The following is a 24,247-nucleotide window of genomic DNA, read 5'->3' on the forward strand; positions in this document are numbered from 1 at the left end:
TTTTCCTTAAGGCAGCTGCAATGATTTTTCCTCTTATCACAGCCTTTGCTGCGTCCCACAGTATTGGTGGGGACACCTCTCCATTATCATTTTCTTTCATATACAATTGGATTCTATTACTCATTTCTTTCCTAAAATTGGCATCATTAAGTAGGCTGGGGTTAAATCTCCATAATGTATCTCTTTTGTTTCCCTCCAGGTCAACTACAATATGTATTGGAGCATGGTCGCTAAGATCTATTGTTCCAATGTCTGAGTCAGTAATTCTTGAGCTGTCTCTGCTATAAACAAGAAAATAATCTATTTTAGTATATGATAGGTGAGATGAAGAAAAGTAGGTATATCTTCTTGTATTGGGGAACATTTCCCTCCATATGTCAATCAAACCCATATCCTTCATCAACTCTTTCACTTTTTTACTAATTGTTTTGTTGGAGCTTGTTTGTTTTGATTAGAGATGGCGCGATACCACTTTTTTTATGTCCGATACCGATATCATAAATTTAAATATCTGCCGATACCGATATGAATCCGATATAGTGTGTTTTTTAATCAATAAAACTGTTTTTTAATATATTGCTGCATTTTGTATAAGTTCATACTCAAGTTTAAATAAACAACAACACTAAAGCTATTCTGTTATACCTGTATGTAAAAAATACACTGCGCCCAAAATATTTCATAGTTCAGCAATACTGATCAATCTAATAAACTTAAACCTACTCCATCCTCCCTATTCTGGTATTTTAAAGAGTACTTAGCAGAAATATTAAGCAACCTAATTAATAGGGTTGCAAACTCCCAGCAAAAAAAAAAAAAAAAAATACAGAACCACCCCCCACCCTCCACCTCATGATGCTTAATCGATGTAATCAACTTTAATTTGATGCAGGGTGAAAAAAATGCTCAGAAATAAATTATTTTTCAAGAATTAAATAGATTCAACATCTTTCTTCAACAGAATTGCAGAATTCACAGATGGTTCCTTCCCAAAGGAAAAAGTACTATAGCTTACTAGGGTATATTAGACTTAACAGTTACTATATACAGTAATGGACTTCTATACATTTTACATCAGATTAAAACTTTGGGTGTAAGATTCAGATAATTATTTATTAAAAGCTAGATATTTTAAATGAGAATAAGAAAGAAAAGTATGTCTCTGTGCCCCATTTTCCCTGTTAATGCCCTATCGGCCCCCCTGGCTAAACTTTGCTAAATCCGCCCCTGCACAGTTACCAGCCATCAGCTACGTAGAAAAGGATCCTGGTCTAGAAAGTAATATTAAATAAATTCTAACAACAGCTTTTCAAGCTTAAATGTGCTGCTGTTGTTCAGCCGCTGGTTTCCTCTTTCTGGTGCAAAGTGGGCCAAAAACAAAGAAGAGAGACGGACTCGCGACAGAAAAGCCGATCAGCTGATCATTAAGCAGTTTCATGAAATAGCGGCAGGAGAGGGAGAGAGAGAGTAGAGGCAGTCGCTCCATATATCGGTTGTTAAGCTTAACATGGGAATGCTTTACAAACATTCAGAGATGAACTTACACACTTGCTTTACTTCTCTCTGGAATAACTTCCTCAGAGATGAAATGCTGGTTTGGTAGCGAGGCTACAAATACACACAGCCGCTCTATCACTTCATGCATACTGCTCCGACGTGCTACGGTTATGAGTCGAGTTACGCCGTGTCGCAAGTTTTGTGAGGTGCTTTTTTGATATTTAATGGATCGGGTTACATTTTTTATTTCTCGCCGATATCCGATCCAGTAATTTAGGTCAGTATCAGACCGATACCGATACGTAATATTGGATCGGTCCATCTCTAGTTTTGATATATCAAGTTTTGGGGTTAAATGTGTGTTCAGATCACCTCCACAGACCAGGAATCCTTTAGACTGAATAACCATCAACTCTATTATCTTCTTGTAAAAAGAGAAAGTGCTGCCAGGTGGAATATATACACTGATTAGGGTGAAGAGAGAGCCTTCTATCATTCCCCTAACCAGAATATATCTACCCTCCTCATCCTTTTCCTCATACATTTTTTCAAAAGAGACCCTGTTAGATATCAAAATTGCAACTCCCCTCTTGTGCTTTGATTTATATGATGAGAAAAAAACCTTATGTTCTGTGTCATCTAAGTGCGTCTCCTGTAAATATTCAATATCAGCCTTCTCCTTTTTCATCTTGGATAAAATCTTAGATCGTTTGATAGGATTAAGTATTGCATTAACATTGAAGGAAAAAATTTTTAATCTTTCATGTACCATATCTATCAAAAAACAGTGACTCTGCTACATTCAGCCTCTCTGGAAATAGTGCCCTAATAACTAAGGAAAGATAACTTTGAAGAATAAAAAAAAATTCTTTAGGGTAACATATTTTTGCCAAACAGTGGTTTCCAAAATAGGGATGTTTATAAACAGTCCCTTTGACATGCCAGATGAATTGTCTGGCATTGGAGGGAAGTCCCCTCTGCACTTTTGCAAAGGAAGGGCCCTCCATGGTGTTTTAGTCCATTGAAAAAAAGTGTTCATGTTAGTATGAAAGGAAAAAAAAAAAAAGGAAAGAGAGAAAGTCCTCCGAGATAAGTTTTTTTTTTTTTCTACTCAAAAGAAGGGAGCAGAGAAGAGAAACCTTTTGATCGTCTTATATTACTTTAGCGAGATCGGGGGGGAGACGAAGGGGGAAACAGATCCATACCTTTTTCCTGCAGCCTCCTTTTCTAATAATATTTTGTTTTTACTGAGGAGATTTCCTTCTGAAGACCTGAAGCTTGTCTCTAATAGCTGCCACCCTGGGTCGTGTTGTCTCCCTTTCTCCCGCAGTGCCCCATGCTTGCTGAATCAGCTGTTCCATATGATCCACTGGGGGGGGTGACTCTGACTGGGAAACCGCGGTCCTTCAGATCTTTTGTGGCCTCTTCGGCTGAGTGATAAAGCCTTGTCCCCTCTTCGTAGAAAACCCGAAGCCTGGCCGGATACGATGTCTGGAAGTGAATTTTCTTCTCCTTCAGCGCCCGCTTCACTTCGTTGTATTCTTTTCGTTTATTCAGTATCGCTGTTGGATAATCATGGTCAAAATAAATCCTCCGATTTTTTATCATTATGTCCTTCTTAATCCATGCTTTACGTAGAATATCCTCTTTTGTTTTGTAATGGTGAAATTTGATCACAATCGATCTGGGTCGCTCAGAGGTGGTAGGTTTGGAGGTAAGCACTCTGTGTGCCCTTTCAATGTGTAGCTCAGTGCCCAATGGGATGTCCAGGTTTTCTCTGATAAGTTTCTCCACAAAATTTATCATCGAATCTCCCTCTTCATTTTCTGGGACATTATATATCCTTAAATTATCTCTCCTGGCTCTCCCCACCTGGTCCCTGAGTTTCTCATTGTGTTGAGCTTGAGTTTTGAGCACATATTTCAACACCTGTTCCAGTGTTTGAACTCTGGTTTCTGCTGCTTCAATGCGGTTTTCCACCTCATCGATTCTCCTGTTAGTCTTATGAATTTCGACTTTTATGTCTTCCAGCTGAGTGCTGTTCTCTTTTCGGAATTCTTGAATTTCTTGCAGAATTATCTCCATATTTACCCTAGTGGGTTCACTGGGTGTCTGCCTCGTGTTGTCCTTAGCATAGTTATCGCCCAGCAGACTCCGTAAATCATCATCCTTTTCGTTCAGTTTCGTTAGGTTTTTCTTACTTTTTTCCCATGTTTCCATTGCAATCCTGCTTTTGGAGTGTCTTTACCATCGAACAGGTTTTATGTCTCAATTTGCAGGATATATTGCTTTCTTTATCGGAGGACTGGTGTCTCTATGTGGCCATCTTGACAGAACCGGAACCGGAAACCATCCGATATTGTACAATTCTAGGCATTCCAGGATCCATGTGTGGGCCATCGAGTCATAAGCCTTCTTGTAATCAATCCAGGCAGTGCACAGGTTGGTCAGCCTAGTCTTCCAGTCTCAGGCGACTGCTCCATCTATCAGTAGCTGGTGTTTGACTCCTCTGTTATTTCAATTCCTTTCTGTGCACTGCTCATGTATTGAGCAGTGTGTGTTCAACTTAGCTGCTATGATGCCTGACAGGAGCAATCATGTGGTACTGAGGCAGGTTATTGGCCGGTAGTTGGATGGGACAGATTCCTTCTGGGGGTCCTTGGGGATCAGGACTGTCCGGCCTTCGGTTAGCCATTTTAGGTGTTTCTCATTGACTAGCAGCTGGGTCATCTGTACTGCCAGGCGCTCATGGAGTCCAGTCAGCTTCTTCAGCCAGTAGGCGTGAACCATGTCAGGGCCTAGCGGAGAACCTTTAGAGACCCTTGGATATCTGTCACTGTGATGATTACTGGACCCTGTTCAGTGAGGTAGCTGTGGTCTGCTCTTAGATCCACTAGCCACTGAGCATTGACATTATGGGTTGCATCCTTCTCCCATATGCTCTTCCAGTATTGCTCCATCTCCAGCCTTGGTGTTGCTGTTGTCATGCTGGTCCATGCCACTGAGAGTACACCTTGCATTGTTCTGTGGAGAACAGCTGGTTTATTCTCCTGCTTCTATTTCTCTGGTATACAGTGGCTTGCAAAAGTATTCGGCCCCCTTGAACTTTCCCACATTTTGTCACATTACAGCCACAAACATGAATCAATTTTATTGGAATTCCACGTGAAAGACCAATACAAAGTGGTGTACACATGAGAAGTGGAACGAAAATCATACATGATTTCAAACATTTTTTACAAATAAATAACTGCAAAGTGGGGTGTGCGTAATTATTCAGCCCCCTGAGTCAATACTTTGTAGAACCACCTTTTGCTGCAATTACAGCTGCCAGTCTTTTAGGGTATGTCTCTACCAGCTTTGCACATCTACAGACTGAAATCCTTCCCCATTCTTCTTTGCAAAACAGCTCCAGCTCAGTCAGATTAGATGGACAGCGTTTGTGAACAGCAGTTTTCAGATCTTGCCACAGATTCTCGATTGGATTTAGATCTGGACTTTGACTGGGCCATTCTAACACATGGATATGTTTTGTTTTAAACCATTCCATTGTTGCCCTGGCTTTATGTTTAGGGTCGTTGTCCTGCTGGACGCTGAACCTCCGCCCCAGTCTCAAGTCTTTTGCAGACTCCAAGAGGTTTTCTTCCAAGATTGCCCTGTATTTGGCTCCATCCATCTTCCCATCAACTCTGACCAGCTTCCCTGTCCCTGCTGAAGAGAAGCACCCCAGAGCATGATGCTGCCACCACCATATTTGACAGTGGGGATGGTGTGTTCAGAGTGATGTGCAGTGTTAGATTTGTATTGTGATTGTCATTTATGCTTAGAAATATTTACTCATATATGCTTAGAAGTATATAATCATTTGTAGATTGAAAGAATGTCTCATCCTAGGAGGTCTGTAACAACTCTGTGTAACATGAAGAGGGGAGTGTGTTCACTCCTCTTCAGAGTGTTCTGGCATAGATCACACGTCTCCTAGGAGAGGTCGTATCTTCTCTTGCTGATATATGGTATAGCAAACATACGTATATCTGTTTGAGTGTAAGAGCCTTTTGTTCAGATATACCGCTAGACTCCTGGCACCAGCTTTGGGGAGTCTACCTGGGGTTACATCTTGACCCCATACACACACAGATACACACACACACGCACACACAGTGTATTCTTTGTTCACATGCATACCTATATAAGATGTCATATGTTGAACCTATGCATATTCATGTAACCACAATAAAAGGAGTGCTTTGGGGAACCTGGCTGAGAGTCTGACGGAGGTCAAGTGGGTGGAACGACACTTGGCTCCAGGCAGGTCTCCCTCATGCATGAGTACTACAAAGAACTTTGCCTACTTGTGTCTTGTTTTTGCTGTGTAGCAAATTGTGCTGAACGTTCCAGCGAATAGGTTTATGCTACAAACCTATCATTAATTGGTCCTTCGAGAGCCGGATCCTTGGAATTGACATTCACCGAGGGGAAAAAGAGACACACCGAAAAGACGCCAGCCAGGACTTATAGAGGTCCTGCAGCAAAGACCGAGACGTGAGAATTCGCCATCGGGCGGTGGATTAGCCGCCTGTTTTTCTCCTCGATGGATGACGATTGACAGGATCTGACGGGACTGATGCTGCACGCAATAAGCAACACCAAGTAAGTTCAAAGAGAACGACTAAGAGATTACTGTAGCTGCGCGGGTTCACGCGGACCTTAGCCGTGCGGTTAGACGCAGGCTTATAAAAAAAAGAGAGCGACGGCTCCTTAATTGAGTGCGGCCGCGCGGGTTGACGCGGGCCTAAGCCGTGCGGGGTCGCGCAGGCTGGGGAAAATTATAGGCCTATTTTGTGTTGTTGTTGTTGTTGTTGTTGTTGTTGTTGTTGTTGTTGTTGTTGTTGTTGTTGTTGTTGTTGTTGTTGTTGTTGTTGTTGTTGTTGTTGTGTGAATGACTGCGGAGCAGGCGCGGTCTGTGACACGGTTGTTGTTGTTATCATGGGTTCCCGAGCAAGTAAGACTGCCTCACAGGGAGACGACACATTCATGCAAGGATTTACTCCCGGCAGTGCGAGGTATTTATATGCTCATAACTGTAATCACCGTAAACCAGTCGTTGGAGAATGTCAAATGTTAGAAGTTGTCAGAAAACACAGCAGCCTTGAAGAGCGTGCAGAGAAGGCCAGCCCACATCAGCAGCAGTTAAGCTATGCTCTGGTGAATGGCTTTCACCCACCCATTGCTGATTTCATTAAGAAACAAAATGTTAATCGTAACTCTGACATGCTTTATGACCGAGTATGTATGAACTGTGCCCACCATGCGCAGGAAGTCATTAAAAATAACAAAAAGAAGTCACAAAACTCTGCAGTCGCCACTTCCCTAGCAGATAAAATCATTTTCCAGGGACAGACTGGAAGAGGGCTGAATAGGGGCAGAAAAAAGAGAGGTGAAGGCCCGCGGGGATTTAGGTGGGAACGCGACAGAAGGAAGGAGAAATGCTATGCATGTAGAGAAAGGGGTCACTATGCTAGAGAGTGTCCTAAGCGCAAGCCTGAGTAACCCCACCTGTAATAAATGATTAGTACCCATCAAAACTGCCAATACACACACATGTTTAGATTATTTTTTTTAGCTTGCTCTGATCAACAACAGCCGTGCTCCAGACCACAGATTTGATTGAGGTGGATAAGTGTTAAAAGTAATCTGCATTAAGCTTAAGGTTGCTCAAATACAGTACAATGACATATGAGATGAAGTAAAATAGGCAAATATTTTAACTAATGAAGTGCATAGAGGCACTTGACCTGTTTGAAAACTGTCATCCTAATATGAGCCATTGTTGAGATATAGAGCACACCTATGAAAACAACTATTATGCTGAACCCTGTGTGAAACAGCTGAAAACTACATGATGGAGAAGCTGAGTTGAATATGAAAATGTAAGTCTTTGCCACTGTGGGCAAAGCACGCAACCACTGTGTGAGGTTGTGTTGCGGTCTCTTCTGAGCTGATGAGCAAGCTACACATTATCAGATCAGGAGCTGGCTGAGAACTCATCAAAGAGAGGGGAAGAGAACTATGATAACTCGAGTATGTAGCGTATCCGTGAGTTCAGCTTCTTCTTTCAGATGCGCAGCAGTTTTCCTGGATCTTGATTCATGTGTGTAGAGTGTTCATAGCATCAGCATCATGTTTTTGTTTATTTGTTTTGTTGGGTTGAAAAATAATTAAATAAACTTGTGATCATATTTATGGATCACCATGGCACATATCATCAGCCATATGATTTATTTATGCAGATGAAAAAAGTGAGTGTGAATGTGCCTGACGTCGCAGTGTGTGTGTGCGCTGTGTAAAAGTAATTATCTCCAATTGTGAGAGCGGTGATTCTGCAGGTCACCAGCTAGTGTAAAGAAAAAAAGAGTAAAAAGGAGACAGAATCTACATTGTAGATGAAAAATCATAGGAAAAAGGTTTTGTGTTTATTAGCCAAGAACAACTACAATCTCATTTTCTGCTTTTAAGAAAGGAGAGTTCTGTGTGTTGGTTAAGCAGTGATAATAATAATGAAAATGTCTTAGTTTTGTCACTTTCAGATTAAAGCAGACCTGGACCAATTTTCCACATGCAGCAGTTGGAAGAAAGTTATAGTTTAACATCATTGGAAACGTTCAGGCCAAGTTTCTGGCTAACTTATTTACAGCTCCATGTGTCCCTCAACCTCACAATCAAGCTCTCACTCCTCCCTGAAGACAAGGAATGCAGTTCCAAAGAGCAATAACATGGCAGATACAGAGACAGCAGCAAATCCTGAGCAAAGAGACCCAGCAAGCAGCAGCAGTGTGGACAAACAGCAGTGGAGAAGAAAAGCAAACCATCATCCTGATTGGATGAATGGCACTGTGTTTCCAACAAGCTGCAACTTCACTGTGCTTGTGAAAAGGACTTTTGAGGAGAACTGAGGAGACTGTTGGAGGTTGACATTTGCCACTTTCGGAGTAAAATGGCAAGAAGAGACAGTGGAACACAGGACAAAGCTGAAGAAGAACTGCCGGCTATTGGACTGTCGAAGTGGGAGAGGACAACAGAGTGAGAGTAAGTAAGGACACAGAGGAAAGCTGTTGTTTAATGTGGGAAATCAAAATTTGGGTTAGCAAACCTGGGGAAAAGAAAACTGACTGTTTAAGTAGGAAAATTGTGAAGGAATCTGAACCGCTGCAAAAAGAAACGTATACAAAAATCACACACACAAGCAGAATATGCATTAACCCTACTAACACAAACACAAGAGAGCCCATGAAGAGTAGACAGCATCTTAAGCATGTGAGTCTGTTTATCATCTTGTCCAAGTCACTTAGTGTGATGAGAAGTGATGCAAAGATCAGTGGACTCATAGCACATTAGTTAGAAAAAAAATGATGACCAATTAATAGCAGAGAAGTGTGTAGGAAAGGCAGCTTTAAGAACATGCCCTGCTGGAGATGCAGCTCCAGACACATCGATTAAACCTGCCTAATAACACAAACACACATGCAATGAAAATCAGCTTGTTATCTCTCATCAGTGCTAAAATAGTGTAAATTTAACAGACACTTGTTATCAAATGCTGAATTTATCCAATGCTGACAATTAACTAACTATGTTGCAGGACAACAGTTTAATTTTTGTGGGAAAAAAAGATTCTGGTTTGACCAACCAGTGATGAGACAATAAATTTAGTTGTTAATATAGTAAATTGGGAGATGCTTTCTGCCTGATTGATGCAGCACAAGTAATTTACCGTATGAGGGAAATTCTATTTTTGTGATAATATTTTGAACATGCATTTCTGTTGTCCTGTCAACTTGGTGGGTTAATAGCTGATATGCAAATTGGTTGATGGTTCTTAGATTAATGAAAAGTGACTGAATTCTAGCACGTGTGAATGGGATGTGTTGGAGTGGAGACTCTAAAACACTGAGTTTCCTGTTGTGATGTGCGAGTGAATCCTGCACCCAGATACACAACTCTGAATACATGAGAACAAACTTCTTTTGTGAAATGCATGACAACATGTCACATGTTTTATGATGAGGGGGAAAAAGGAAAACTAAATAAAATTTGTGGCCTAAATGAGTAAAAAGTACAGTCCTGGGGATTAAAATTCATAGCTAATGAGACATGAAGCTTATGTTGTGTGTTGTGCGGCTGATGGTTGGGTTGGGGTTTATCTAGCTGATGATTTTTTCTTTTGTTGTGAAATTGAGCCTGCCAATTAGTATGATGGTATGATAAATCATGCTAATGGTATGATTTACCCTCCTGAGATGAGGAGCGTGTGTCATGACTGAACGAGGCCTTTTTATTTTGATACTTTCACAGTGCACTGAAAGTTTTGTTTGATGATCTCTGTTTGAGCAGATCTGCACGATTAGAACTGAAGCGCTATACGACGCGTCGAGAAAATTGTTGCAAGTGAGTTTCTCCAAAAGATTACAACGGGCTCTGGAGAAAGCCACTTATATGGGACAATTAGAAAATAGGTCCCTACCCAAAAAAGGATTAAGCGAGATAATCCAATATAAAGTTCTTCTTTTCTTTTTGAAATGACGTCATTTTGCTGAGAAGTGGAAATGAAAATGCGACGATAATTTCCACTATTAGCAAAGAAAGAATGAATGAATGCATGAATGAATGAGTGAGTGAGAGAAAATAAAACTGACTGGTAAAAGCGGACAGAAGCTGACAGACTGACTGACATCACTGTGCGAAGTTAACCCCCACCTGACAAAGGTGCAGATGAATCTATGTGTGTTTCTTTTTACAGGAGCGGAAAGATGACAACATCGAGGTTGCGTGACGATTTAACTTTTTAAATGCCACTCTCTGTGTCTGTGCATCTATCAGGGGTCTTATTCACTACCTTGTGTTGCTCACAGAGGTAACTGTGAGAAAGTGTGTATACACCTGCGCAGCGCTAACTTTTCTACAGCATTACAGTTCTTCATGTGATTTGATTATGTGATTTATACCAGGATAGATGTTTTTCTACTACAGGATTTCTGGGTTTATGTGTGAAGAAAACTGTGTTTACAGGTTATGAGTGGTGATGCTGCTACACTGTGTTGTAGGGGAAATGTTAAAGGTTACTTTGACGATGTGAATAACATGTGAGACATTTCCTGTGTTGAAACTAGTGTCACTTCTTTCCACAGCTATGGATGGCTAACTTTATGGTCTTTTTACAGCACCTCTGGAACCTGTCAACTTGTGCCTGACCTCCAGGATTGTCCATGTGTGTTGCTAATGTTTGTTTGTCTAAGAGTGCATGTAGAGGATTCAGCAGAAACGGACAAGTAACATGAGAAAGCAACTAAGAGATGCAGTGTTTGTGGAATAGTTTGATATGGGGCTCATTAGCTGGCCACTACTGAGCTCCTAGTGTTAAATACATGGAGTGACTTTGCTTAAGGGAAGTCACCGATTACATTAATGCTAACTGAGTACATGGGATGATCCATGTCTGAGGCAAATTATGGCAATGATTGTAGTTTACTGATTTGAGAAAACCTGCACATGATACTTGTCCTGTTGATGCTGAATGCTTTATTACTCTAATGATACAATTGTTTATAAGTGTGAAGGTTGATTTTACTTCCAGGTCTTGTTTTCCAGGCCATGATGGTGTATATGCAGGCTCCTGGCAGAGCTAGGTTTTCAAAACACACTAACAGCTTTTATTGCAGGGTTATAGGTCCGGGGTGGTGCTGCTCCAGAGGGGGAGATGCCCTGATGTTGCCTGGGACATGATCTGGCTAACCTTTTTCTTTCAGACAGGAATCTAGGTTTGATGAGTTGACTCATGGGAGTGTCCATGCGTCAAGAGGAGGGGTCCAGAATTACAGAGTTAGATGAAACTATGTTTTCTATGTTTTCTAAACTATGTTTTCTATGTTTTCTGAACTATGTTTTTGTGATTTTTGTGTGATTAACAGTTAGTCAACAGGTATTAAACTTATGCAAGTGGTGCATCTGTGTTCAGATGAGGCTTTGATGGTCCATAAATGAAGCTCACTGAACTAAAGAATGTGGTTTGATGATGATTGACATGCTTTCCAACTAGGAGTTTTTCCTCCTAGAATCTCCTGAGAAATCTTCGGAGGCCCAGTGAGAAGCAACCCATTCCAGGCATAGCGGACAGTCCGGGCAGTGGTTGAGGTCAAAGGTCGAGCTGGTTGGGGCCCATGAGATCAGATTCCACAGCCACAGCAAGGACCACGAAGCTGCGTTGGAATGAGAGCTGTGCCAAGGGGGCTTTCCAGAGGCCAACAGAGGAGATTGTGGACAACAGACGGGCACCTGAAGGATGAGGGGAGCGTGCCAAGCTCCATCGACAACGCAGGCGGAGTTCGAGGATGGCATCATGATTCTGTGAGAAGCACAGGAGCCAGAAGCTATGGTGGTGATGACAGCAGTTTCCTATGAACATCACCTAATGCTGTGTCACTGTACTGTGCATATGATGACAATCTGAAGACTGCTGGGATCATAACAGCAGTAAGATAACTGGATCCAACACCCTTTCCACAGAGGGTTTTCTTGCAGAGGATGGACAATGGAGGAGTCATAAATATCCCCCACAGGACAGAGGCCTGAAGTGAGGTGATGGGGGTTGGTAGAGGCCATAAAACTAGAGTGCTGAAGAGGTCTGCAGCTTTCAAGATAGCTGAGACCCATGTTGACAAACAACAAACTCAACTGGTATGTTTGAATGTCTATTCTACATACATTTGGACTCTGGTCCTATGAACAGTGATGGAAACAACTGGAAGACACATTTATGACGCCCTGCAGAACTTAAACCACTCTGCAGAGAGACGTGTGATTTACATGTCTTGCGGAGGAGCACAACCAAGCTGGAGTGTTTTTGAAAATGTTAATTTCTCTTTTGACCATTAACAATTCATTTGTTTGCTTGTAGGATGCAGGTTACCATTGAATGAGATTAATGAGAACTTGGATAACTGCTAATATATTTGTCAAACTGTGTACGTTTACACATGCTGAGTGTAAAAATGGTTGCATTGACACTGTCAGGCATGAGGTGATCATAACTGGGGACTTTTCTAGCATAATTGCCAAAAGGGGGGAAATGTTATATTTGTATTGTGATTGTCATTTATGCTTAGAAATATTTACTCATATATGCTTAGAAGTATATAATCATTTGTAGATTGAAAGAATGTCTCATCCTAGGAGGTCTGTAACAACTCTGTGTAACATGAAGAGGGGAGTGTGTTCACTCCTCTTCAGAGTGTTCTGGCATAGATCACACGTCTCCTAGGAGAGGTCGTATCTTCTCTTGCTGATATATGGTATAGCAAACACACGTATATCTGTTTGAGTGTAAGAGCCTTTTGTTCAGATATACCGCTAGACTCCTGGCACCAGCTTTGGGGAGTCTTCCTGGGGTTACATCTTGACCCCATACACACACACACACACACACACACACACACACACACACACACACACACACACACACACACACACACACACACACAGTGTATTCTTTGTTCACATGCATACCTATATAAGATGTCATATGTTAATGAACCTATGCATATTCATGTAACCACAATAAAAGGAGTGCTTTGGGGAACCTGGCTGAGAGTCTGACGGAGGTCAAGTGGGTGGAACGACACTTGGCTCCAGGCAGGTCTCCCTCATGCATGAGTACTACAAAGAACTTTGCCTACTTGTGTCTTGTTTTTGCTGTGTAGGAAATTGTCCTGAACGTTCCAGCGAATAGGTTTATGCTACAAACCTATCATGCAGTGTTAGTTTTCCGCCACACATAGTGTTTTGCATTTTGGCCAAAAGGTTCCATTTTGGTCTCATCTGACCAGAGCACCTTCTTCCACATGTTTGCTGTGTCCCCCACATGGCTTGTGGCAAACTGCAAATGGGACTTCTTATGGTTTTCTGTTAACAATGGCTTTCTTCTTGCCACTCTTCCATAAAGGCCAACTTTGTGCAGTGCACGACTAATAGTTGTCCTATGGACAGATTCCCCCACCTGAGCTGCAGATCTCTGCAGCTCGTCCAGAGTCACCATGGGCCTCTTGGCTGCATTTCTGATCAGCGCTCTCCTTGTTCGGCCTGTGAGTTTAGGTGGACGGCCTTGTCTTGGTAGGTTTACAGTTGTGCCATACTCCTTCCATTTCTGAATGATGGCTTGAACAGTGCTCCGTGGGATGTTCAAGGCTTGGGAAATCTTTTTGTAGCCTAAGCCTGCTTTAAATTTCTCAGTAACTTTATCCCTGACCTGTCTGGTGTCTAAATCCAATCGAGAATCTGTGGCAAGATCTGAAAACTGCTGTTCACAAACGCTGTCCATCTAATCTGACTGAGCTGGAGCTGTTTTGCAAAGAAGAATGGGCAAGAATTTCAGTCGCTAGATGTGCAAAGCTGGTAGAGACATACCCTAAAAGACTGGCAGCTGTAATTGCAGCAAAAGGTGCAAAAGGTGGTTCTACAAAGTATTGACTCAGGGGGCTGAATAATTACGCACACCCCACTTTGCAGTTATTTATTTGTAAAAAATGTTTGGAATCATGTATGATTTTCGTTCCACTTCTCACGTGTACACCACTTTGTATTGGTCTTTCACGTGGAATTCCAATAAAATTGATTCATGTTTGTGGCTGTAATGTGACAAAATGTGGAAAAGTTCAAGGGGGCCGAATACTTTTGCAAGCCACTGTACCTCTTCAAGCACCTGGCTTAAAGGCTATGAGTCTTTGCTTGGCAGTTTCCAAGGCCTCAGGTATAGACCGCATGCTGTACTTCTTAGGCACCTTCTACATCACACCTTTCTGTAACTTCGATAGTTGGCTAACTTCTCTCCATGCTACTTTGATCTCACACAGACACACACAAACACACACACCTGAGAGAAGAGCTTGAGAAGCTCTGGAGGGTGAAGGCAACAGTGGTCCCAGTGGTAATTGAAGCGTTCGGGGCAGTGACCCCCAAGCTGGCGAGTGACTACAGCAGGTCCCAGGAACAGTGTCCGAGATGTCTGTCCAGAGGAGTGCAGTCCTAGGAACAGCAAAGATGCTGCACAGGACCCTCGAGGTCCCAGGCCTCTTATAGAGGACCCGAGCCTGAAGGATAAAGACTACCCCCAAGGTGAGTGAGGACTTCTTTTTTGCACTCTGTTAAGGTCCTCACTAACTAATAGAATCTACTCACCTCTATGGACAGCCCACATTATGCAAAATGCAGAACCACCAATCTCGTCAAAGGGTTTCTTGCGTGTGATGACCTCCCACAGGATAATCCCCCAGCTGAACACATCACACTTTTCACTGTAGTTACTGCCTGAAGAATATAAACCAAAACCATATTTAAAAGAATCTGAAAGTCATAGCCCGCAAAATACAGGTTAAAAGTGATGGTCAGTAGGTAGTTCACAGTAACAAACTTGTGCAGTTGTACTAAATAAGTGTATATATCCCTGGTGTCATAGTTAATTAATTGACACCAAGTGTAGTCCTTATTCAACACTTGCCAACACTCTGATCTTTCCTGGGTTTCTCATACATTTTAAAACCACTACCCTTTGGCTTCCCGGCTTAATTTCTCCTGGTAAGATCAACAGACAATACATTGGACTTCATTGCTCGGTCAACTATGGGACCTTATATAGATAGGTGGGTGCCTTTCTAAATCACATCCAATCAACTGAATTTTTCACAATTGGACACCAATAATACTGGAGAAACATCTGACAAATGATCAGTGGAAACAGGATACACCTGATAAAGAATTTCACAGTAACTTTTTCCACATTGGGTTTTTGGGATATTCTTTGTAGAATTTTAAGATGAAAAATTAATTTAATCCGTTTAGGAATAAGGCTTACAAAATTTGGGACAAGAGAAGTGCAGCAAATACTTCATTAAAAAAATTAATTTATTAAATTAAATGAAATTAAATTTTTGTGTGTTCATCTTATCTTTTGTTGCTGATTCCTTTAGAGTATCTGCCTCCATCTGCCTCTACTGTCACACCAATCTTCTACCTGTCTGCCTTCAATACATCTCTGAATTTTCTTTGTAGTCTGCCTCTTTTCCTCCATCCTGGCAGCTCCATAATCAAGATTTGAACATCCTTAATGAGGTATATAACAACATGAGACCAGCATGAGATCATGAGTCTAAGATTGAAGAGGTGGGTTTTGAGCAGATCAACACTGGTTTACCTTCCAGAAGTTATTTCTACACAGCTTGTGGAGGGAAAGTATGAAGCTGCTCTTAGTAAGATTAAAGATGCTGTCTGTGAAGGTTCTCAGTCATCCAGGTCATTGTAGTCTAAGGAGCTTGGAAAGAAAAGCGTCTGGACTTTTTAAGTGACTTGAAGACGTTTCACCTCTCATCCGAGAAGCTTCTTCAGTTCTAAGGTCAAATGGTGGAGAGTCCCAGATTTAAACCTTGTGGGAGTGTTCCCCTAAGAGGGACAAAAGGACCCCTAATGATCCTCTACCTAATCACATGGGCCAAGGTGTGAAAACGGGTGTAGGTCACAATCAGCCAAGGTTTCGGGTGAGCTCATTGCGAAACCTAGCCCCACCCTATCATATGATTTCCCGAAGTCAGATGGCCCAGGGTGTGAGTGGATGTTAAGGCATCTGGGAAGGGATCTCAAAACTGGATTATAGATGGCAGACAGTTGGTGTCGTAAGCCACCGCCTCTGTTCAAAGATGGTCGCTCACAGTGGAAATAAATGGCCTCTTTTACTCCTCTTTCAAACCATCTGTCTTCTCTGTCCAAAATGTGAACATTGGCATCCTCGAAAGAGTGACCTTTGTCAGATGGACTGCTGAGTCTTTTCCCGTGGCTATGTTGTGCCATGCGTTTGTGAAGTGGCTGTTTGGTCATTAAAGATGCTGATAAATCAGTGAAGAACAACATTACCATGACAGCTAAAGTCTGGATCAGTGCTGCCACAGAGGTATATCATTTGTCACTTTACAGGGTTAGGTTTATTATTGCCTCAGAAAAACGTCACGTGAAGGACACAATGGGCCAACCATTGCTGCTTGGATTGAGAAGACTGTGGAAATTTCTTTGATTTCTCTGAGCAAAATTGTGGTTGCTGTCCATGACAATGGCTCCAATGTAGTAGTGACAGCAAATACCTTGCAGGAAAAACATGGGCGGATGTCTTACTTGTAAATACATTTCTATTTCTATCCTTAATCACTCTAACCTGCTGCACATCCTTTCCAGCTTGAGCTCTCTGCCTAAACAATCGATACAAGTTCTTTTCTCCCTCCTTAGTGTCCAGCATCTCAAACAATTCACTATAAGCCTTTTCCACCTCTCTCTTGGCAGTATACTTAGCCTCCCAGTACTCCTGTTTACTTTCATCTTTTGTGTGTTCATTTAAGGAACACATGAGGGTTAAAGCCTTATATAAAGCGCCTTGAGGCGACTGTTGTTGTGATTTGGCGCTATATAAATAAAATCTAATTGAATTGAATTGAATTAAAAATACCCGATTTTCTTGGATTATACAAGGTATATGTATAAATAGGTATATGTTTAAATAAATAATTGATTCTTGGCAAGACCATCATTTTTATTGAAGCGACCCTTCCCATGAGTGATATAGGTAGAGATTTCCATCTAGCCAGATCGTCAAATGGAAAAATCATAGTGTTATCAACAATATCAACAATAATGTCAGCGACACAAATCTAGGTACTCATTGTGACAAACAAAGATTTAATTAATATCTATTGTTCATGGCTGACCTTCAAATACTTCTGGTGCCATCCAGGCTGCACTTCCTTTATTATTGGTCATGTAGGTCTGAATATCACAAGCTGTTCCAAAGTCGCATATCTTCAGCACAGTACCACGAGCCACAAGCAGTAGACTGGAACAGTACAGACAGGGGTTTAAGACCTTCAAAAAATGTTAATCTAAAATGTATATTCTGGTATATGTCATCAAAACTGATCAAAATAATATCATCAATATGATATCACTTAGAAGAAAAGTTAGATGATTATGCTCTGTGGAGCGTGAATGTGTGCATGACATTTCATGGCAATCTAACAGTCTTACAGTCTTCTGTTCCTTCAATTGGTATTACAAATGTCAGCTTCAAGATGCCAAATTTCAGGAAATAAATCAATAAATGATCATGGCAAAATAAATATGTGGGCAAAATTTCATGACAATCTATCCCATAGTTACTATACTATGTTGGTCAGCAGCAACAGACCGATCAGCAGGTAACAGCAAGAGCGATTAATACTTTAGTTAAATCATAACAGAAATACTTTTTAAACCCGTGGGGGAAAAAAAAAAAAAAAAAAAAACACGTTCCAAAATGCCACCACAAAGGTTTTGAGTGTTCTTAAATCTCTGCACTGTTTATCATTATCTGTATCATTGAGAATCTTACTTTGGTGGTTTGAGGTCCCTATGAATTAAAGCCTTTGGCTTCATAGCATGTAGATAGGCAACTCCCTGGGCACACTGCAGACACCAGCTCATTGCATGGGATGCTGTATAGTAGGGCTGTGGCTCTGCACCATGCAGAACTTTGAGTGAGAAGCAGAGATGAAAAGAAATAATGATTATATCAATAAGCACAATAATGTGACACTGTCATTTTTCTGCTATTTCAAATGCATTGAAATTAATCAGTAATGAGGGTGAATGGTACGGTATGGTAGCTTCCAGACTTATTTGACAATTAACTACTTACATTGTTGTAACATTGTGCTTTACTAAATAATTAAACAGTTTTTTAAATATACTAAAATATCCCACGAATATTCAGACACTGTTAGAACCAGCATAATTGGAATATCGTACATTTGTCAATAATCGTTAAGATGCTTCTGCAACCGCATTCAAAGATACCTGTGTCTATTTGAATTCAATGAAGACGATGAGGAAAGCCATACAGCTTTCTGTAAAGTCTCAAACAGCTTTCACTGATGTTATATTTTATTATATATGTTGTTATGTTATATGTTATGCAAGATAAAACCAAGCCATAACACTAAGAGAGCTGTAGGATTCTAAACTTTGGACTGTATCAAGGCACAGATCTGGGAAAGGATACCAAAAATGTTTTTGCAACACTGAAGGTGTCCCGGAGCATAGTAGCCTCTATTATCTTAAAATGGAATAAGTCTGAAACCCAATCTAGCTTGTCAGTCTAGTTTCTAGATCTTGTTACCCAGCCAAACTAGACAATAATTAGGAATGACCAGTCATGGTCAAACAAGTAACCCAATGGTTCCTATAAATGAGAGACAAAAGAAAGGTCAAACAAGCTAAGAGAATCATTGATAAGAAAACCTTGTATGTTTTGAATACTTTATGTAACAGGGCAATTCAGACTTTTAATTTTAACATATAAACATGCCAAATGGTAAATGGACTGGTTCTTATAGAGCACTTTTCTACGCTATCTGAACACTCAGGGTGCTTTATGACATCCATTTTTGTCTTAGGTAGTACACTGTGAAGATTAACAAAGAAGATATGGAAAAATTGAAAGGGTCTGAAAACCTTTTGAACTAATGGTAGGACGTTTTTTTATTAGCTATACTAGGAAAAGCTATGCAGTGGAGAAAAAAAAACTATAACATGTTTCAGTAACTACCTCCTTAACTTCTCTTTAAAAAAAAAAACAACTCTTGGTTCAGACACAGTAGGACTTACGGTTATATAAAGATCCACATTCTGCATACTCCATGACCAGACAGACCTGAGGGAATAAAAAGAAAAATCACATATCCTACAGATAAATGCATCAAAATCTTGAAGATCAAAATACCTCTAAACCTATCACTGCTTCTTCACATCCAGACAAGATAAAAAGATAATGGGAAAACTTTTTTCTTTTTTTAAATTCACTAAACTTTTATTGTTGCAAATGTTGAGTGTTATATACTCACTGGATTGTCACAGAAGCCATAGAGTTTAACAATGTTGGGATGATTCACTCGGGAGAGCTGGCGGAGCTGTGCATAGACAAAAGCAGCACAGGTGTAAAGGACATCCACATTTTAAAGAAGAAGCAGTCGGAGAGTGCAAACCTCCCCCAAGGCAGCTCACTCTCTGGGCACGGTTTAATTTAAGGGAATAGTATTCTATTTTATATATATTAATTTTGTTTTTGCAAAAGAACATTAAATAAGGGCAAAATTAGAGATGTTTACTTTAATTACTCTAACAGTATGTGGGAGCAGCTAATCCATAATAGATACTGATTTGTAAAAAAACTGGACATGAAAATTATATAATATTATACTACAGTATATTTCTAACCATTAACCAACTGCATATTTGGATGCATACTATGATGGGAAATTTAGAATCCTCAAATATCATTACCATTTCGTAAATGTTGCCAATACAAACAAAGGTGTTAGAATTTGAATATAAAAGACATTTTATGAAAGCTACTACACGAGTCTAATGGAAACTGTAATTACTGAGTCAGTTTCACAGCTTCTCATTGGAGTGTTAGGGGCCCAGGGCACTGGCCACTTTGTGTGATGCTGGTGATGGCCTCACTACTCAGATGCATTCATCCTCACTTTCACAATGGTCAGAAGGCCCGGTGGCGCCAGTGTCCGGCAGCCTCGCCTCTGTCAGTGCGCCCCAGGGCGGCTGTGGCTACAACGTAGCTTGCCATTGCCAGTGTGTGAATATGTGTGTGAATGGTTGGATGACTGGATGTGTAAAGTGCTTTGGGGTCCTTAGGGACTAAGTAAAAGCGCTATACAAATACAGGCCATTACAATGCAGGTACCTATTCTTCTGAATAATATGTGTCATGGCTCAGACAAATCCAGTCCAGCACTGATACAGGTGGAGAAGAAGTCAAAACTGGAAGCAAAGAAATTGCTGAGTTTTTTTTTTCCCAAAAGTCTCATCTTTTCAAACTGTTGCAACATTTCCTTCTGTATAATCTTCTGAGCTGCAGCATTGATGTATCATTAAAATGGCAGTAAAAAAAAGACATGATTATAAACTTGAGTATTCAATATGGCTGCCGCAGTAGCGACACAATGTGCTAGGTTACAAAAATTGAGAGTGTACGACTTCCATCATAGTAAGCACACAGGCTCAAGCACAACAAGGAAAGCACTCAGACACCATCAGTTTACTCTCAGGCAAGTCATATGCTAAGCAATATAATCAGACTTGGTCAAGTGGCCAGGAGCAGATTCGGCATAATAGGAAGCTACCACATAAACATAATGCCAAGCTCCAAGAACCTACAGTGTACCAAAGAGGAGGATACCTGCCCGGACTTGCATATTTGGACAGTGCTTGTGATGTAAATCCTAAAATGGACAAACTACCTTATAGTAGTTGAATTATTCAATCATTCAAGTAAAAACAGGGCTGGCATTTACTCCTTTCTCTTATTACTCCCATTTTGTCTAACCTGTTTTATTAGACCAGACATGGTCAGATCTGCTTCTGGAATATTTGTGAAAAAATGGCTTGTGTCTTCTATTATCCGAAAGGTTGGCAGCTGACAGACTCCCAGCAGAACCTCAGTTAACTGACAAAGGCCTTGATTTTTTGGATGCTGGAAAAAAACAACAACTCTGAAAGTTGGAGATCTTTTGACCAAAGACGAAACTCTTCCAAGCACTGACCAACACGTAGAAGGAGGAACTGTTAGGCCAATTTTAGACATTGTAATCCTCCTTTCTGGGGAAATTTGAAGTAAAAATAAAAAAAAAAATAAAAAAAAAATTATTTTAATTGTAGTTTCTATAGTGGCATAACAGAATCACACCAAACACAGAGTATACTGTCTTTCTTAGAAATTAACAGATTTCAGTGCACATGTTATTGACACCAGAGTGAATGGGCCTGATGGTGAAGGACAGTCATGGCAGGCCTCCTGGCAGTCCTATAACATAGGAGACTGGCTGTGTGCAGTCTGTTCCGGATTGTCCGGGTAGAGACCGTTTGGCCAAAGTGCCGTGCAAACCTTGACTGCAAACCTGTAGAAGACTGCCTATGGCTCCTAAGTCCAGGGCAAGAAAATAGTCTTACTGTGGTGTTATCTTCTTGAAACACCCACTTCACCGCTTGTCTTTGGCATCTCCCATTATACGGCACTTGACCTTCAATTTAAGAGATGGTAGTAGGGTTCACTCCAAATTATGCTGCAATTTGGTTCTGCAGAACAAGAGTTTGAAGTTGCCCTATGGCGCAGGCCCTATTCAGATCAGTTAAATGTGGAATGTTTAGAGCAGACAAAACTGACCGCTGTAGCTGGGTCTGTGTGCACAGCTGCTGGTGCCCATCAGACACCTGATTAGCAAGAGTCAATAGCAGAATATGCTATTTAGCATTGTCAGAGAAGATTTGGCAAGTATTTCGAGGGTGTTTTCATTTACTCTACTCTGCTATTCAACAAACAAATGCATCTTCCTTAAAAATGTGGTGCCATTTAGGGGACACAAGGACCCGACATGGACACACTGTGTTTTTATTTACTGTGTTCACTTTGATCAGATTGTGTGTGCAGCTTTTGAGTTGTCTAGCTCTCAGCGCAACCTACTGATAAAGGAAAAGAGTGATTAGCTGATCATCTCCAGCTGCCCTACCAGCCTCCCTGGCAATGCCCCCTGAACCCACTGCACCACAACAGGCTTCTTCCTGCAGCACGCCAAATAATAAATACTCGTAAAGAAAATAGCCATTACAGCTTTTATCTATAAATATATGATTTTTGTGCAGCGTTCAAAACACTCGATTCCAGTACCCAGCTATAAACGTCACACAAGTGGAATTCCCTCATTTATATTATGAGTGTCGGGTCAAAGTATTGGATACACAAATACACAACATAGCATACCACGCTCCAACAACAGATATGTGGACAAGCTGAACAACACATCCCTGTATGAGCTTAATAGTGCACTTCAGAGACATCGAATACTGAGACATTGGATGTTTGGAGACAGGCTAGTTTCCCGACTACCATACAGGAACAGAAATGATAGCCGGCGCTATGGGTTCATCTAGTGTGTACCAGTACTGACAGGTATTTATGTTTCTCAGTCCACTGGATTAAAATGGGAGACACAGTGCTTAGTCTACTATATGTCATGGCATTGGTTAATTGTGGACCTTCACTGATGATAGCTTCCTTTCTCCACTTATCCACGTGCTTAGTATGAATATATTAAGAGTTGACTGAACTGACTGAACTGACTCTGATCAGCTGTTTTGGAATTGAAAACCCAGGAGTTTGCATTTTCTAACATTCATACTTCAATGAATGTGTTGGAGAGAAACTTGGGTTTAGCTGTCATGCAGGCGGGAGCAGACAGAGCTAGAACCACCAGCCTTCTGATTAGTGGATGACATGCTCTACCTCCTGAGCCACAGCCTGGAGGTAGAGCAGGTAGGTAGTCTGTGCTGGCAGTACATTCACAATGAGTGGAGCTTTCCAGCCAAATGTGGTATTTTAGTGTCATGTTAGTGTTAAATCTACTTGTCCACACTTTATTTGCTTAACTGCCTATGAAAAGTTATTTTTCCTATTACATTAAGGTATGTGACACTGTATAACAGATGGGCAGAAACAACGATATTTACAGTACCTCAACAAGGAAAGCATTCCGTTCATTGTCACTCTCAATGGTCTTGATTGCTACATCCTTTCCTTTCCACACAGCTTTGAACACAACCCCAAAAGTCCCTCTGCCAACAGCCTGAAGACAAAGAACGGAAAATTAACAGCTCCAACTCAGGGGACAATGCAGGCCTGGGAGATTACTCTGTTATGGGTAAACATGTTATTTTCCCTCAATACCAAAAGCGGGACTACAGTAACATTTACTTTAAAAATACATTTTATTGTATATAATAATATCATACAAAATAGCTAAACTGGGAATCACTAGTTCACATATTATGAATAACTCTGTCCTTTAAAAACCGGGGCCTTGTTATGATTACTAGGTTTATTCAGTAGTCAACAGTGTCATGTTTTATATCTTGTTAAAGACTCTCGCTGTATTTCGCAGTTAAGAACAGTACCCCTCAAAGCGAACAAAAAGATTAGACTTCCTTTGTCCATTAGAGTCTAACCGAGCCTTACTCACAGACAAAAACGTAGCTGATCCAGACTCAGCCACTGATCTCTAGCACCGCTGAGCTAACATTAGTTTCAATATATATCTTTAAATTACCGCTTCTACTTGGATATCTGCATACTGGATGTCCTCAAACATACACCCAGCTAGAGTCTCCACCATCGTGGCAGAGAGCCGACACTCCTCGAAGCGAGCCGACGACGCTGGACTTACAAGCCGAGGTTTATCGTGTTTTTATCAGAAAACAAAAACCTTGGTGGAGTCCTGCCGAACTGCCTCTCTCATCTGTTGCTCTGAATTCAGGAAGTAGACACCAACAGCTCGCGCAGTGGCTAGATACGTCTATGATATGCGCGCTGGTGAACGCTGCACAGCACTCAGTGCCTAAATACAAGAAGTAAAACAGCGTAACGGACAAATTAAATCGTAATGGAACTGCTTTACAAACACAGTTTATCTCTATCTGAAGCCTTGTGGTATAAATTATTTGTTTAAACCAATGCCAAATCAATCAAGCTGTTAGTGATTCGCAGTCTTGAATGTTGCTTTTGTTTTGTTTTTGTCTGCACAAGAACCTCCACCAGGGGCGACAGACCACATGTGCCATG

The 24,247-nt window shown here is 41.0% G+C and overlaps 1 protein-coding gene across 1 annotated transcript in view; it reads right to left on the reverse strand.

Moving 5' to 3' along the window:
• The window catches only part of LOC116330303 (mitogen-activated protein kinase kinase kinase 7-like), a 44,303-nt gene extending 20,219 nt beyond the window's left edge, over positions 1-24,084 (reverse strand). The window contains exons 1-7 of the mRNA XM_031752571.2: positions 23,736-24,084; positions 23,145-23,255; positions 19,461-19,526; positions 19,225-19,270; positions 17,951-18,089; positions 17,292-17,416; positions 14,725-14,853 (exon numbers count right to left, since the gene is read on the reverse strand). Coding sequence (XP_031608431.1) covers positions 14,725-14,853; positions 17,292-17,416; positions 17,951-18,089; positions 19,225-19,270; positions 19,461-19,526; positions 23,145-23,255; positions 23,736-23,801 — 682 coding nt within the window. The 5' untranslated portion in view covers positions 23,802-24,084. The remainder of the gene's footprint in view (positions 1-14,724; positions 14,854-17,291; positions 17,417-17,950; positions 18,090-19,224; positions 19,271-19,460; positions 19,527-23,144; positions 23,256-23,735) is intronic.
• Between the last annotated feature and the right edge of the window lie 163 nt (positions 24,085-24,247).

This window comes from Oreochromis aureus, linkage group 19, assembly GCF_013358895.1.
Source record: "Oreochromis aureus strain Israel breed Guangdong linkage group 19, ZZ_aureus, whole genome shotgun sequence".
In the NCBI taxonomy this organism is placed as follows: Eukaryota; Metazoa; Chordata; class Actinopteri; order Cichliformes; family Cichlidae; genus Oreochromis; species Oreochromis aureus.